This window comes from Bombina bombina, chromosome 3 (genome assembly GCF_027579735.1).
Source record: "Bombina bombina isolate aBomBom1 chromosome 3, aBomBom1.pri, whole genome shotgun sequence".
NCBI lineage: Eukaryota > Metazoa > Chordata > Amphibia > Anura > Bombinatoridae > Bombina > Bombina bombina.
The window spans coordinates 791449271-791462534 of NC_069501.1; the positions used below are offsets into that span (position 1 = coordinate 791449271).

The following is a 13264-nucleotide window of genomic DNA, read 5'->3' on the forward strand; positions in this document are numbered from 1 at the left end:
GTGTACCTGACCAAGCCTCTTGCCTAATCCCTACTTGCTGTTATTTGGATATTGACTTCTGCCTGCCTGACCTTGCCTGTAGCTTTTACCCTTTTGCTGATATTTGGATGCCGACTTCTGCCTGCCTGACCTTGCTTTTGCCTTTACCTTTAAACCTTTTCTTTGATAAACAAAATCTGCTTAAAGGGACATTTTACTTTTACAAGCTGCAAAAGAGAACTTTGCCTTTCTGTTTATTATACACCTGCTTAAAAGGGACATTTACTTTTACAAGCTGCAAAAGAGAACTTTGCCTTTCTGTTTGTTATACACCTGCTTAAAAGGGACTTTTACTTTTACAAGCTGCAAAAGAGAACTTTGCTTTTCTGTTTGTTATACACCTGCTTAAAAGGGACATTTACTTTTACAAGCTGCAAAAGAGAACTTAGCCTTTCTGTTTGTGATAAACCTGCTTAAAGGGACATTATACTTTTACAAGCTGCAAAAGAGAACTTTTCCTTTGTTTTACAAGCCTGCTAAAGAGGACCTTTTTCAGTAGCTTCAAGTAAGAGCATTTCCTGTTTGTTCTTTGTACTACTTAAAGGGACGTTTTATCCTTTGTGGCTTTCCTGCATTCTGGAACAATATTCATTTTTGTTATCTTTTAATCTGCTTCCTGAGTGGGTCACGTCCTGGATATTTCTCAGTGTGCTAGCGTGTGCTTTCAATTCACGCTAGCAGTTGGGTTACATCCCGGATTGATTCCAGAGCGGCTGACATTACAAACGGGCCATAAAAATGGACCCCACTGAATTATCTATGGCCGTGGCTCACCAGGGACAGCTCTTGGGTTCTCATGCCACTCACTTGCAGTCTCTGGACACTAAACTTGATCAAATTACTGCTCTATTACAAAATTTGGTTGCTACCGCACCTCCCAATCCTAATCCCAATCCAAATCCGATTGAGGCATTACCTCCTCCGATTCCTAACAATCAGTCTCAGGTACAACTAAGTCCCAGGATACCTCTTCCGGATAAATATGATGGGAATCCTGAAGAATGTAGAGGTTTTCTGAATCAATGCCGTCTTCATTTCCGAAATAGCCCTACTCTCTTTGCTACTGCCTCTTCTAGAATCACGTTTCTTATTTCCTTAATGAAAGGAAAAGCCTTGGCTTGGGTGTCACCTTTGCTAGAAAAGAATGATCCTATACTGTTGGATGTTGATACATTTCTATCTACATTCTCAAACGTATTCGATAAACCTGGAAGGTCATCCGCTGCTGAAGCTACTCTCCTGGATTTACGTCAAGGAAATCAACCAGTCTCTCAATATGCAATTGAGTTCCGCACCCTTGCCTCTGAAACCACTTGGAATCAGGGAGCACTCAGAGCCGCTTTCCGTAAAGGACTTTCTGAGCGTCTCAAGGATGAATTGGTGTATCGTGAACTTCCAGAGTCCTTAGAAGCCTTAATAAATCTCTGTATCAGTCTCGACGCCAGGTTCCGTGAACGCCAACAAGAAAAGGATAGAACACAGAGGACTTCCACTCGAACTCCTTTTCGTTTAGCTCCTCGTTTTTCTAATCCAGTCACTCCAGCCTCTCCTACTACTGATCAGGCTGAACCCATGGAAGTAGGAAGTATAAAATTAACTGAGACTGAACGCTTAAGAAGACGGACTCTTGGCTTATGTCTGTACTGTGGCCTTAAAGGGCATTTATTAAGGGATTGTCCTACTAGGCCAGTAAAAGCCAGGGCTTAACTCTAGTCCAGGGAACTGAGTTAAGCCAAAATAGTGGTCATTCCCTATACAAGAAACTCTTTGTTCCAGTAACTCTTCTAATTGGACATAAGAAGATCTATACCCAAGCTCTAATTGATTCTGGTGCTGGAGGTGTGTTCATTGACTCTACATTTGTTTCTACTCATTCTATACCCTTACTAAAGAAGGAGTATTCCATTTCAGTCTCTACGGTCAGTGGAGATCCTTTGGGTTCTGGATACATTCAGTTTTCTACTCAACCCTTACTCCTCACCGTAGGAATACTTCATTCTGAGACAATTTGTTTCGATGTCATTCCCACTCCGCAATTTCCCATTATCTTGGGATTACCCTGGCTCCAGATTCACAATCCCATTTTTTCTTGGACTTTCGGTGAACTCACTTCCTGGGGATCTATATGCCAGACTAAATGTCTTCAAAAGATTACTAAGTTACCACTCACTATTGCTCTCACAGTTGAAACTCCGGAATCCTTACCTATGCATTACCATGATTTTGTGGATGTCTTCTCCAAAAAAGAAGCTGAACGTCTTCCTCCTCATCGCCCTTTTGATTGTCCCATTGATCTCCTTCCTGGGGCTGCCTATCCTCGAGGCAAGACATATCCACTTTTTAAACCAGAAAACATGGCTCTGGAAGAATATATAAAAGACAATCTGGCTAGAGGATTTATTCGACCCTCCTCTTCTCCTGTAGGGGCTGGTTTCTTTTTTGTGGGAAAAAAGGATGGCGGATTAAGACCCTGTATTGATTATCGTGGATTGAATCAGATTACCATCAAGAACAGTTATCCTCTGCCCCTTATTCCTGAACTTTTTACTTATCTTCAGGGAGCCACCATTTTCACCAAACTCGACCTACGTGGTGCATACAACTTGATCCGTATACGCAAAGGAGATGAGTGGAAGACTGCCTTTAACACTCGATTTGGGCATTATGAATATTTGGTCATGCCCTTCGGGCTATGCAATGCTCCGGCGGTTTTCCAGCATTTTGTAAACGAGATCTTTCGTGATTTTTTGAATATTTTTGTTATCATATACCTGGACGACATCTTAATTTTTTCTCAGAACCCCCAAGATCATGTGCACCACGTCAAGAAAGTACTTCAACGTCTAAGAGAATTCCATCTGTTTGCTAAACTGGAGAAATGTTCTTTCCATCAAAAATCCATACCCTTTCTGGGTTATGTAATATCGGCATCTGGATTCGAAATGGACCCTACTAAACTTTCTGCCATTTTGGATTGGCCTAGACCTGATTCTTTGAAGGCTTTACAACGTTTCCTAGGCTTCGCCAATTATTACAGAAAGTTCATCAAGAATTTTGCTACTATTACTTCTCCTCTTACTTCTCTCACAAGAAAAGGACAAAACTGTAAAGTATGGCCGTCTGAGGCTATAGAAGCTTTTGAATCTCTCAAAGAAGCTTTTTCCTCAGCTCCTATCCTTCGTCATCCAAATCCTGAGTTTCAATTTATTCTGGAGGTGGATGCTTCCTCTGTTGCTGCTGGAGCTGTTCTGTCTCAACGAATACCAGAGACTGGAAGGATTCATCCTGTTGCTTTTTTCTCTAAAAAATTCACTCCTTCCGAATTTAACTATGACGTAGGGAATAAAGAGTTGCTTGCCATCAAAATGGCATTGGATGAATGGAGACATTGGCTGGAAGGTACTTCTTTGCCATTTACTATACTTACTGATCATAAGAACCTTCTGTATCTCCAAACAGCCAAACGACTAAATTCCAGGCAAGCACGCTGGTCATTATTCTTCTCTCGGTTTCACTATAATTTGTCTTACATACCTGGTTCAAAAAATATTAAAGCAGACGCACTTTCCAGACAATTTCAAGATACCCCAGTTCCTGAGTCTGGTACCATTCTCCAACCTCATGAAGTCATTGCCCAGTTAACAACTTCTTGGTTACAAGAATTACAGTCCGCTCAAGAGCATCTTCCTTTGTCCTGTAAACCTCCCGATGGTTTACTCTTTGTTCCTGAACGCCTTCGTTCCAAGATTTTATTTTGGGCTCATGATAGTCCCCTTTCTGGACATCCTGGCATCAGTATTACCATTCGAAACCTCAAACAACATGTCTGGTGGCCTACACTCTCTCAAGATGTGAAGGATTACGTCTCAGTATGCACACAATGTGCCATGAACAAAACTCCACGCCAACTTCCTTCAGGATTACTCCAACCATTGCCTATACCTCACCAGCCTTGGACTCATGTATCCATGGACTTTATTACCGATCTTCCCTTGTCCACTGGGAACAATACTATCTGGGTGGTGGTCGACAGGTTCACTAAGACGGCTCATTTTGTACCCTTGCCAGGATTACCATCTGCCAAAAGACTCTCTGAACTTTTTATTCTACATATTGTAAGAATCCATGGATTTCCTCTAGATATTGTTTCAGATAGAGGGGTACAATTCGTTTCTCGATTTTGGAGGTCACTTTGTAAACATTTTGGTACTACTATATCTCTCTCTACTTCTCACCACCCACAATCAAATGGTCAGACTGAAAGAGTAAACCAGTGTCTTGAAACATATCTTAGACATTATGTGGATCATTATCACTCTAACTGGACTTCTTACCTTCCTTTGGCTGAATTGGCTCATAATGCCCGGTACAATTCCTCCCTTCAGACTTCTCCTTTTCATGCAGCTTACGGATATCAGCCTAGGACATTCCCTTTGCATACTTCCTCCACAGTGAATCCTGCTTCTGATCTTACAGCCCGAAGATTAACTCGACATTGGCAGAAGATACATCGTATTCTTTCTGTAACTTCTAGACGTTACAAGTTCTTTTCGGATCTTCGACGGAAGAAGGCTCCCAAATATCGCCCTGGTGATAAAGTTTGGATTTCCTCTCGATTTCTTCGCCTGAAACAACCTTCTAACAAATTGGGACCACGATATGTGGGTCCTTTCCGAATACTGGGTCAGGTATGTTCCACTGCTTATCGGGTAGCTTTACCCAAGTCTCTCAAAGTCCATCCGGTATTCCATGTTTCTCTTTTAAAACCTGTGATGATTAACAAGTATTCTAAACCTTTTTCTAAACCTCCACCGTTATTGGTGCATGGACATCCTGAGTTTGAGATCAGCCATATTCTAGATTCCAAGTTGCGGGGCAAGAAATTGTATTATCTCATTCATTGGAAGGGTTATCCAGTCACGGAACGTTCTTGGGAACCTGCTCATCAAGTAAATGCTCCTATATTGGTCAAGACCTTCCACAAGACTCATCCTGATAGACCTGGTCCTGTCCCCCGGAGGGGTCCTTGAGGAGGGGGTGCTGTCATGATTGCTTCCGTTCATCGCCGTGTCGCCGCGGCTCCCGGAACTTCTCTGTGCCTCTGACGTCATGTTGCTTAGCAACATGACGCTTTCTCTCACACCCCTCTGATGACGGTTACGCTCCTGCCCTTTAAATCTCAGCGGGAGATCTGAATCTGGGCCCGTTTGTTTGTTTCCCTGGATTGTGAGTACCATATCAATTTTGTTCTTTTGTGTACCGACTTCTGCCTGCCTGACCAAGCCTCTTGCCTAATCCCTACTTGCTGTTATTTGGATATTGACTTCTGCCTGCCTGACCTTGCCTGTAGCTTTTACCCTTTTGCTGATATTTGGATGCCGACTTCTGCCTGCCTGACCTTGCTTTTGCCTTTACCTTTAAACCTTTTCTTTGATAAACAAAATCTGCTTAAAGGGACATTTTACTTTTACAAGCTGCAAAAGAGAACTTTGCCTTTCTGTTTATTATACACCTGCTTAAAAGGGACATTTACTTTTACAAGCTGCAAAAGAGAACTTTGCCTTTCTGTTTGTTATACACCTGCTTAAAAGGGACTTTTACTTTTACAAGCTGCAAAAGAGAACTTTGCTTTTCTGTTTGTTATACACCTGCTTAAAAGGGACATTTACTTTTACAAGCTGCAAAAGAGAACTTAGCCTTTCTGTTTGTGATAAACCTGCTTAAAGGGACATTATACTTTTACAAGCTGCAAAAGAGAACTTTTCCTTTGTTTTACAAGCCTGCTAAAGAGGACCTTTTTCAGTAGCTTCAAGTAAGAGCATTTCCTGTTTGTTCTTTGTACTACTTAAAGGGACGTTTTATCCTTTGTGGCTTTCCTGCATTCTGGAACAATATTCATTTTTGTTATCTTCTAATCTGCTTCCTGAGTGGGTCACGTCCTGGATATTTCTCAGTGTGCTAGCGTGTGCTTTCAATTCACGCTAGCAGTTGGGTTACATCCCGGATTGATTCCAGAGCGGCTGACACCTATAGGAAATTATCTAAGATAAGTCACAAAAATGGCCCCCTTCCAGAAATGTGCAGTTATCAAGTAGGTTCGAACTTCAAGTTCATAGTAATGAAATATACCAAAGAAAACCAGTTCAGCAAGACAAGGGCACTCCACCTCTTGTGAATTATGTAGTATAACAATTATATACAATATAGGGTAAACAAAAGGCTGTTTGAGGGCATTAAAGTCATTTTTTTCTGTTATGAATCTTAGAGGGGTTATTTTAAAATGTAATACATGTTTTGTATTTTCTTTCTGTAAAACATGTTTCTATACTGAGGAAATATAAATATATGTGTGTATGGCTCTCTGTCTGTATCGACCTATATTTATGCAAAACCATATTTTAATAAAATTCATTTTTTTTAAATGCATGATAGAAATTTTAAATTTAAAGGTTAAAGTAAATTCAAGTATTTTCTTTTATGATTGAGACAGAGCATGGAATTTTAAACAACTTTCCCCTTTACTTCTATTATGTAATTTGCTTGGCTCTATTGGAGTCCTTTGTTGAACATCATACCTAGATAGGTTCAGGAGCAAAAATGCATTACAGGAAGCTAGCTACTGATTGGTGGTGGAATATATATACCTCTTGCCATTGGTTCACCACATGTCATCAGTGAGATCTCAATGGTGCATTGCTGCTCCTTCAACAAAGGATACCAAAAGAATGTAACACATTTAATAAAAGAAGTAAATTTTAAAGTTGCTTAAACTTGTATACTCTATCAGAATCACGAAAAAAAATGGTGAGTTTCATGTCCCTTTAAATTTCTAGATAGCATAAGTAGGCATAGTCTTGTCAAATAATAACAAGAGATGAACAGTCATGTACCTTGTAGTATACATTTCAGAAAATACACAATACAAAATACATTATTAATTACAAACATTAAAACAAAATAATAATAATAATGCATCTAAAAAACTTAGGAGGAGTTTATAGACAAATTTACACATTTTGCCCTTACTGATTCTTATCAAATGACCATAATAATGACAAAAAAAGTACATGCTTTATTTGCATTTAACTCCTGCAATGGGGTTAAATACATAATTAAAGTTCTGCTTAAAAGCCACTGCTGGTCTCAAGAGGAAACTTCTGTGAGTATGTGGCATTGAAATCTTCTAGTCCTTAAATTTAACCTGACCTATGTTTTCAAGTGCACAAACATAAAAATACACAGTAGTTAATAATAATGACAAACTGAACATATCAATATCTCTGTGATTGTTACAGTGAGTGTGCTGAACATTTTTCCTCCTAAATGTATTTCCAATTAATTTTTAAACCAGGGGCCCCATCCAATATGCAGTGTCGCCCGCAGAAGCCGGCGACGCCAGATTTTGCGCAGGTTTGGTATCACATATACGGCGTAACATAGAAGTTACGCTCGTATATTTCTGCCTTCGCCCGTAGTTTTTAGGCCCATAGACTGACATACAAAATACGCGCAGTTTGGTATCTAATATACAGCGTAAGGACTTACGTGGCGAAAATGGAGAGATCTTACTCCATTTTCACCTCACCACAAAATGCAGGTGTAGCAAGCCTTGCGCTGTGTATTGGAGCACCGTAACTCCCTAAACTGCCAGCAAAATAAAACCTAACACCTAACGCATGCGCAATGTCTATCTACCTGTCAACCGCAATCCCCAACCGCAATACCTAATAAAGTGTTTAACCCCTAAACCGCCGTTCCCGGACCCCGCCGCCACCTACATTAAATGTATTACCCCCTAATCTGACCCCCCTACACCGCTGCCACCTATATTAAATATATTACCTCCTAATCTAACCCCCCTACACCGCCGCCACCTATATTAAATGTATTACCCCCTAATCTGAGCTCCCTACACCGCCGCCACCTATATTAAATATATTAACCCCTAATCTGATCCCCCTACACCGCCGCCACCTATATTAAATATATTAAACCCTAAACCTAAGTCTAACCCTAACACCCCCTAACTTAATTATTATTTAAATAAATATAAATAATATTAATATAATTAACTAAATTATTCCTGTTTAAAACTAAATACTTACCTATAAAATAAACCCTAAGATAGCTACAATATAATTAATAATTACATTGTAGCTATTTTAGGGTTTATATTTATTTTACAGGTAACTTTGTATTTATTTTAACTAGGTACAATAGCTATTAAATAGTTAATAACTATTTAATAGCTACCTAGTTAAAATAATTACTAAATTACCTGTAAAATAAATCATAACCTAAGTTACAAATACACCTAACACTACACTATCAATAAATTAATTAAATAAACTACAATTATCTAAACTAAAATACAATTAAATAAACTAAACTATATTACAAAAAACCAACACTAAATTACAAAAAATAAAAAAATATTACAAGAATTTTAAGCTAATTACACCTAATCTAAGCCCCATAATAAAATAAAATCCCCCAAAAATAATAAAATTTCCCTACCCTAAACTAAATTACAAATAGAATAAGAACTACTGACATTCTATTGGCTATTCAAATCAGCCAATAGAATTACAGTAGCTCTTATTCTATTGGCTATTCAAATCAGTCAATAGAATTAAAGTAGCTCTCATCCGATTGGCTGATTTGAATTTGAAGGCTCAAATCAGCCAATAAGAATTCAAGGGACGCCATTTTTAATCGCATACCTTGAATTCCTATTCAGTGTACGGCGGAGATCGTATAAAGAGGATCCTCCACGCTCCATAGCTCTGCGGTCTTCAGTTCCAGCGTCGCCGATCTTCAGTTCCATAGTTGCCGGTCTTCAGTTCCAGAGTCAACGGTCTTCAGCTCCGCGGTCATTGGTCTTCAACTCCTCCGCGCCGGCTGGTTCCTGGAAGAAGAAGAGGTCGCCGCTTGGAAGAAGACTTCACCGCCTGGAACAGGACCTTCTCCTTTTAAGGGCTATTTGTAATTTAGTTTAGGGTAGGGAAATTTTTATTATTTTGGGGGGATTTTTTATTTTATTAGGGGGCTTAGATTAGGTGTAATTAGCTTAAAATTCTTGTAACATTTTTTGATTTTTTGTAATTTAGTGGGGGTTTTTTGTAATATAGTTTAGTTTATTTAATTGTATTTTAGTTTAGATAATTGTAGTTTATTTAATTAATTTATTGATAGTGTAGTGTTAGGTGTATTTGTAACTTAGGTTAGGATTTATTTTACAGGTAATTTTGTAATTATTTTAACTAGGTAGCTATTAAATAGTTATTAACTATTTAATAGCTATTGTACCTAGTTAAAATAAATACAAAGTTACCTGTAAAATAAATATAAACCCAAAAATAGCTACAATGTAATTATTAATTATATTGTAGCTATCTTAGGGTTTATTTTATAGGTAAGTATTTAGTTTTAAATAGGAATAATTTAGTTAATAATATTAATATTATTTAGATTTATTTAAATAATAATTAAGTTAGGGGGTGTTAGGGTTAGACTTAGGTTTAGTGGTTAATATATTTAATATAGGTGGCGGCGGTGTAGGGGGGTCGAATTAGGGGGTAATACATTTAATATAGGTGGCGGCGGTGTAGTGGGTCAGATTAGGGGGTAATATATTTAATATAGGTGGCGGCGGTGTAGGGGGGGTCAGATTAGGGGGTAATATATTTAATATAGGTGGCTGCGGTGTAGAGGGATCAGATTAGGGGTTAATATATTTAATATAGGTGGAGGCGGTGTAGGGGTTTCAGATTAGGGGGTAATACATTTAATATAGGTGGCGGAGGTGTAGGGGGGTCAGATTAGGGGGTAATACATATAATATAGGTGGCGGCGGTGTAGGGGGATCAGATTAGGGGGTAATACATATAATATAGGTGGCAGCGGGGTCCGGGAGTGGCGGCTTAGGGGTTAATAAATTTATTGTTAGGAGTGAGAGGGCGGATTGCGGATAGAGGGGTATACATGTCGGGCTATTTTTGGGAGGCGTGTTAGACAGTTATGGGAGATTTTATACTTTAGTAAGTTTTTGTAGGCGCAGGCATTTTCTAAAGTGCCGTAAGTCACTGGCGACTCCAGGAATTTGTAGTTACGCTTATTTCTGGACATCGTTAGTTTATCTGACTTACGGCACTTTAGCAACTGCCGGCGGGGTATATTGGATACTCCAATGTGCGAGGTGAAACTATGGGCGGCGCGGGTTCCCTCGCTTGAGCTTAAAAGTACGCCTTATATCGGATCGCGCCCCAGATGTAGAGTGTTAACTGTATAGGAAACGTTTTAGGTTTATTTTTGTATATACAATAATGGGTTATGCTAAGCGAAACCACACCCCATTTTAATGGGCTGAATTTGCAAGGAGAGCATAAGTAGATAAAGTATGAGAGAGAGAGTGTGTGTGTGTGAGAGAGAGTGTGAGTGAGTGAGAGAGAGTGTGTGTGTGAGTGAGAGAGAGTGTGTGTGAGAGAGAGTGTGAGAGAGTGTGTGACAGAGTGTGTGAGTGTAAGAGTGCACTGTGAGTGAGAGAGAGAGTGTGAGAGAGAGAGTGTGAGAGAGAGTGAGAGTGTGTGAGAGAGAGAGTGTGAGAGAGAGAGTGTGAGAGAGAGTGTGTGAGAGAGTGTGTGCGAGAGAGTGAGAGTGAGAGAGAGTTTGAGAGTGAGAGAGAGTGAGAGAGAGTGTGAGAGTGAGAGAGTGTGAGAGAGAGTTAGTGTCTGTATATATATATATATATATATATATATTGATATATATATATATATATATATATTGATATAGGTGTATGTTTCTCGGGCGTATCACAGCCAGTGCCTCACCAGCCTCTCACCGCACGTCACTGATTAGAACAGGAATAATTTTATTGTTTTGGATAATTTTGTTTGTTATTTTTTGTAATGGTAGGTTTTAGTGTAGGCAGCTTAGGTTTTATTTCACAGGTAAGTTTGTATTTATTTTAACTAGGTAGTTAGTAAATAGTTAATAACTATTTACTAACTATGTCGTCATGGAGAGATATTACACAAAAATTGAGTATTATATTGTAATGTAGATTCCTCTCACTTGCATCAGGAAGAACGATTAGCTCTCAAGCTAACATTTGCCTCTCTAAAGTCCTTTGAGGGACCTCCCAGTAATGAGGAGATGTCTTGGAAGATAGTCTTACCAAAGCAGAAAGCTTTAGAGAACCGGGCCCTGAATGTGTTTAATTCAGGCTATAGGGGAGCAATACATCAAAATATAAGTTTTACAAAGTAAAAATAGGTAAACTTCTTTTTAAATAGTGTGTTCTTACCTCTTGCTGTCTGCTCTGAAATAATACTGCATAGTCACCCTTCTGATTCATGAGGTCATCATGTGCTCCTTGCTCTGCAATATGTCCATCTTTCATAAAAATAATTTCATCACATTCCCTGAGGTACTGTCAGAAAATGTAAACATATCTGGATTATACCGAGTCCAACAGAAACACAAAGAACATTTATATATATATATATATATATATATATATATATATATATATATATATATATATATATACATATACATACACAGTATCTCCCCTCACATTTTTGTAAATATTTTATTATATCTTTTCATGTGACAACGCTGAAGAAATTACAATTTGCTACAATGTAAAGTAGTGAGTGTACAGCCTGTATAACAGTGTAAATTTGCTGTCCCCCCAAAATAACTCAACACACAGCCATTAATGTCTAAACCGTTGGCAACAAAAGTGAGTATACTCCTAAGTGGCAATGTCCAAATTGGGCCAAAATGTCAATATTTTGTGTGGCCACCATTATTTTCCAGCACTGCCTCAACTCTCTTGGGCATGGAGTTCACCAGAGCCTCAACCCTTTTGGGCATGGAGTTCACCAGAGCTTCACAGGTTGGCCCTGGAGTCCTCTTCCACTCCTCCATGACGACATCATGGAGCTGGTAGATGTTAGAGACCTTGTGCTCCCCCACCTTCCATTTGAGGATGCCCCACAGATGCTCAATAGGGTTTAGGTCTGGAGACATGTTTGGCCAGTCCATCTTTACCTTCAGCTTCTTTAGCAAGGCAGTAGTCATCTTGGAGGTGTGTTTGGGGTCGTTATCAAGTTTGGGATCATGCTCTGATTCAGTATGTCACAGTACATGTTGGGATTCATGGTTCCCTCAATGAACTGTAGCTCCCCAGTGCTGGCAGCACTCATGCCGGACCAGTCCATGACACTCCCACCACCATGCTTGTCGGTAGGCAAGACACATTTGTCTTTGTACTCCTCACCTGGTTGCCGCCACACACTCTTGACACCATCTGAACCAAATAAGTTTATCTTGGTCTCATAGGACCACAGGGCATGGTTCCAGTAATCCATTTCCTTAATCTGCTTGTCTTGAGCAAACTATTTGCGGGCTTTCTTGTGCATCCTCTTTAGAAGAGGCTTCCTTCTGGGATGACAGCCATGCAGACCAATTTGATGCAGTGTGCAGCGTATGGTCTGGGAAATGATAGGCTGACCCCGCACCCCTTCAACCTTTGCAGCAATGTTGGCAGCACTCATACGTCTATTTCCCAAAGACAACCTCTGGATATGATGCTGAACACGTGCACTTAACTTCTTTGGTCAGCCATGGCGAGGCCTGTTCTGAGTGGAACCTGTTCTGTGAAACCACTCTATGGTCTTGCCCACTGTGCTGCAGCTCAGTTTCAGGGTCTTGGCAATCTTCTTATACCCTAGCCCATTTTTATGTAGAGCAAAAATTCTTTTTTTCAGATCCTCAGAGAGTTCTTTGCCATGAGGTGCCATGTTGAACTTCCAGTGACCAGTATGAGAGAATGTGAGAGCGATAACACCAAATTTAACACACATGCTCCCCATTTACACCTGAGACCTTGTAACACTAACGAGTCACATTACACCGAAGAGGGAAAAGGGCTAATTGGGCCCAATTTGGCCATTTCCACTTAGGTGTGTACTCAATTTTGTTGTCAATGAGCGAGTGAGCACACAACATGCTTATTTGCATTACACACACACATTTTATCTGAAAAACAATAGCAATATGGTATCTTTTGCAATTTTAGTCTGTGACTGGCTGATGTTTGTCAAAAGATACAAGGGTCCGCAAAATTGGACAGAAAAAAAATTGCCAGAAAAAAATCAACAGCTTATTTGAAATTCAGAGATGGGGGCTGATTTATCATGGCCTGAATGGGGCC

At 39.6% G+C, this 13264-nt stretch overlaps 1 protein-coding gene across 1 annotated transcript in view; it reads right to left on the bottom strand.

Annotated features, from left to right (window-relative positions):
• The window catches only part of LOC128654044 (ATP-binding cassette sub-family C member 5), a 432957-nt gene that overhangs the window by 239790 nt on the left and 179903 nt on the right, over positions 1–13264 (bottom strand). The window contains exon 14 of the mRNA XM_053707695.1: positions 11348–11473. Within this exon, the coding sequence (XP_053563670.1) occupies positions 11348–11473 (126 nt within the window). The remainder of the gene's footprint in view (positions 1–11347; positions 11474–13264) is intronic.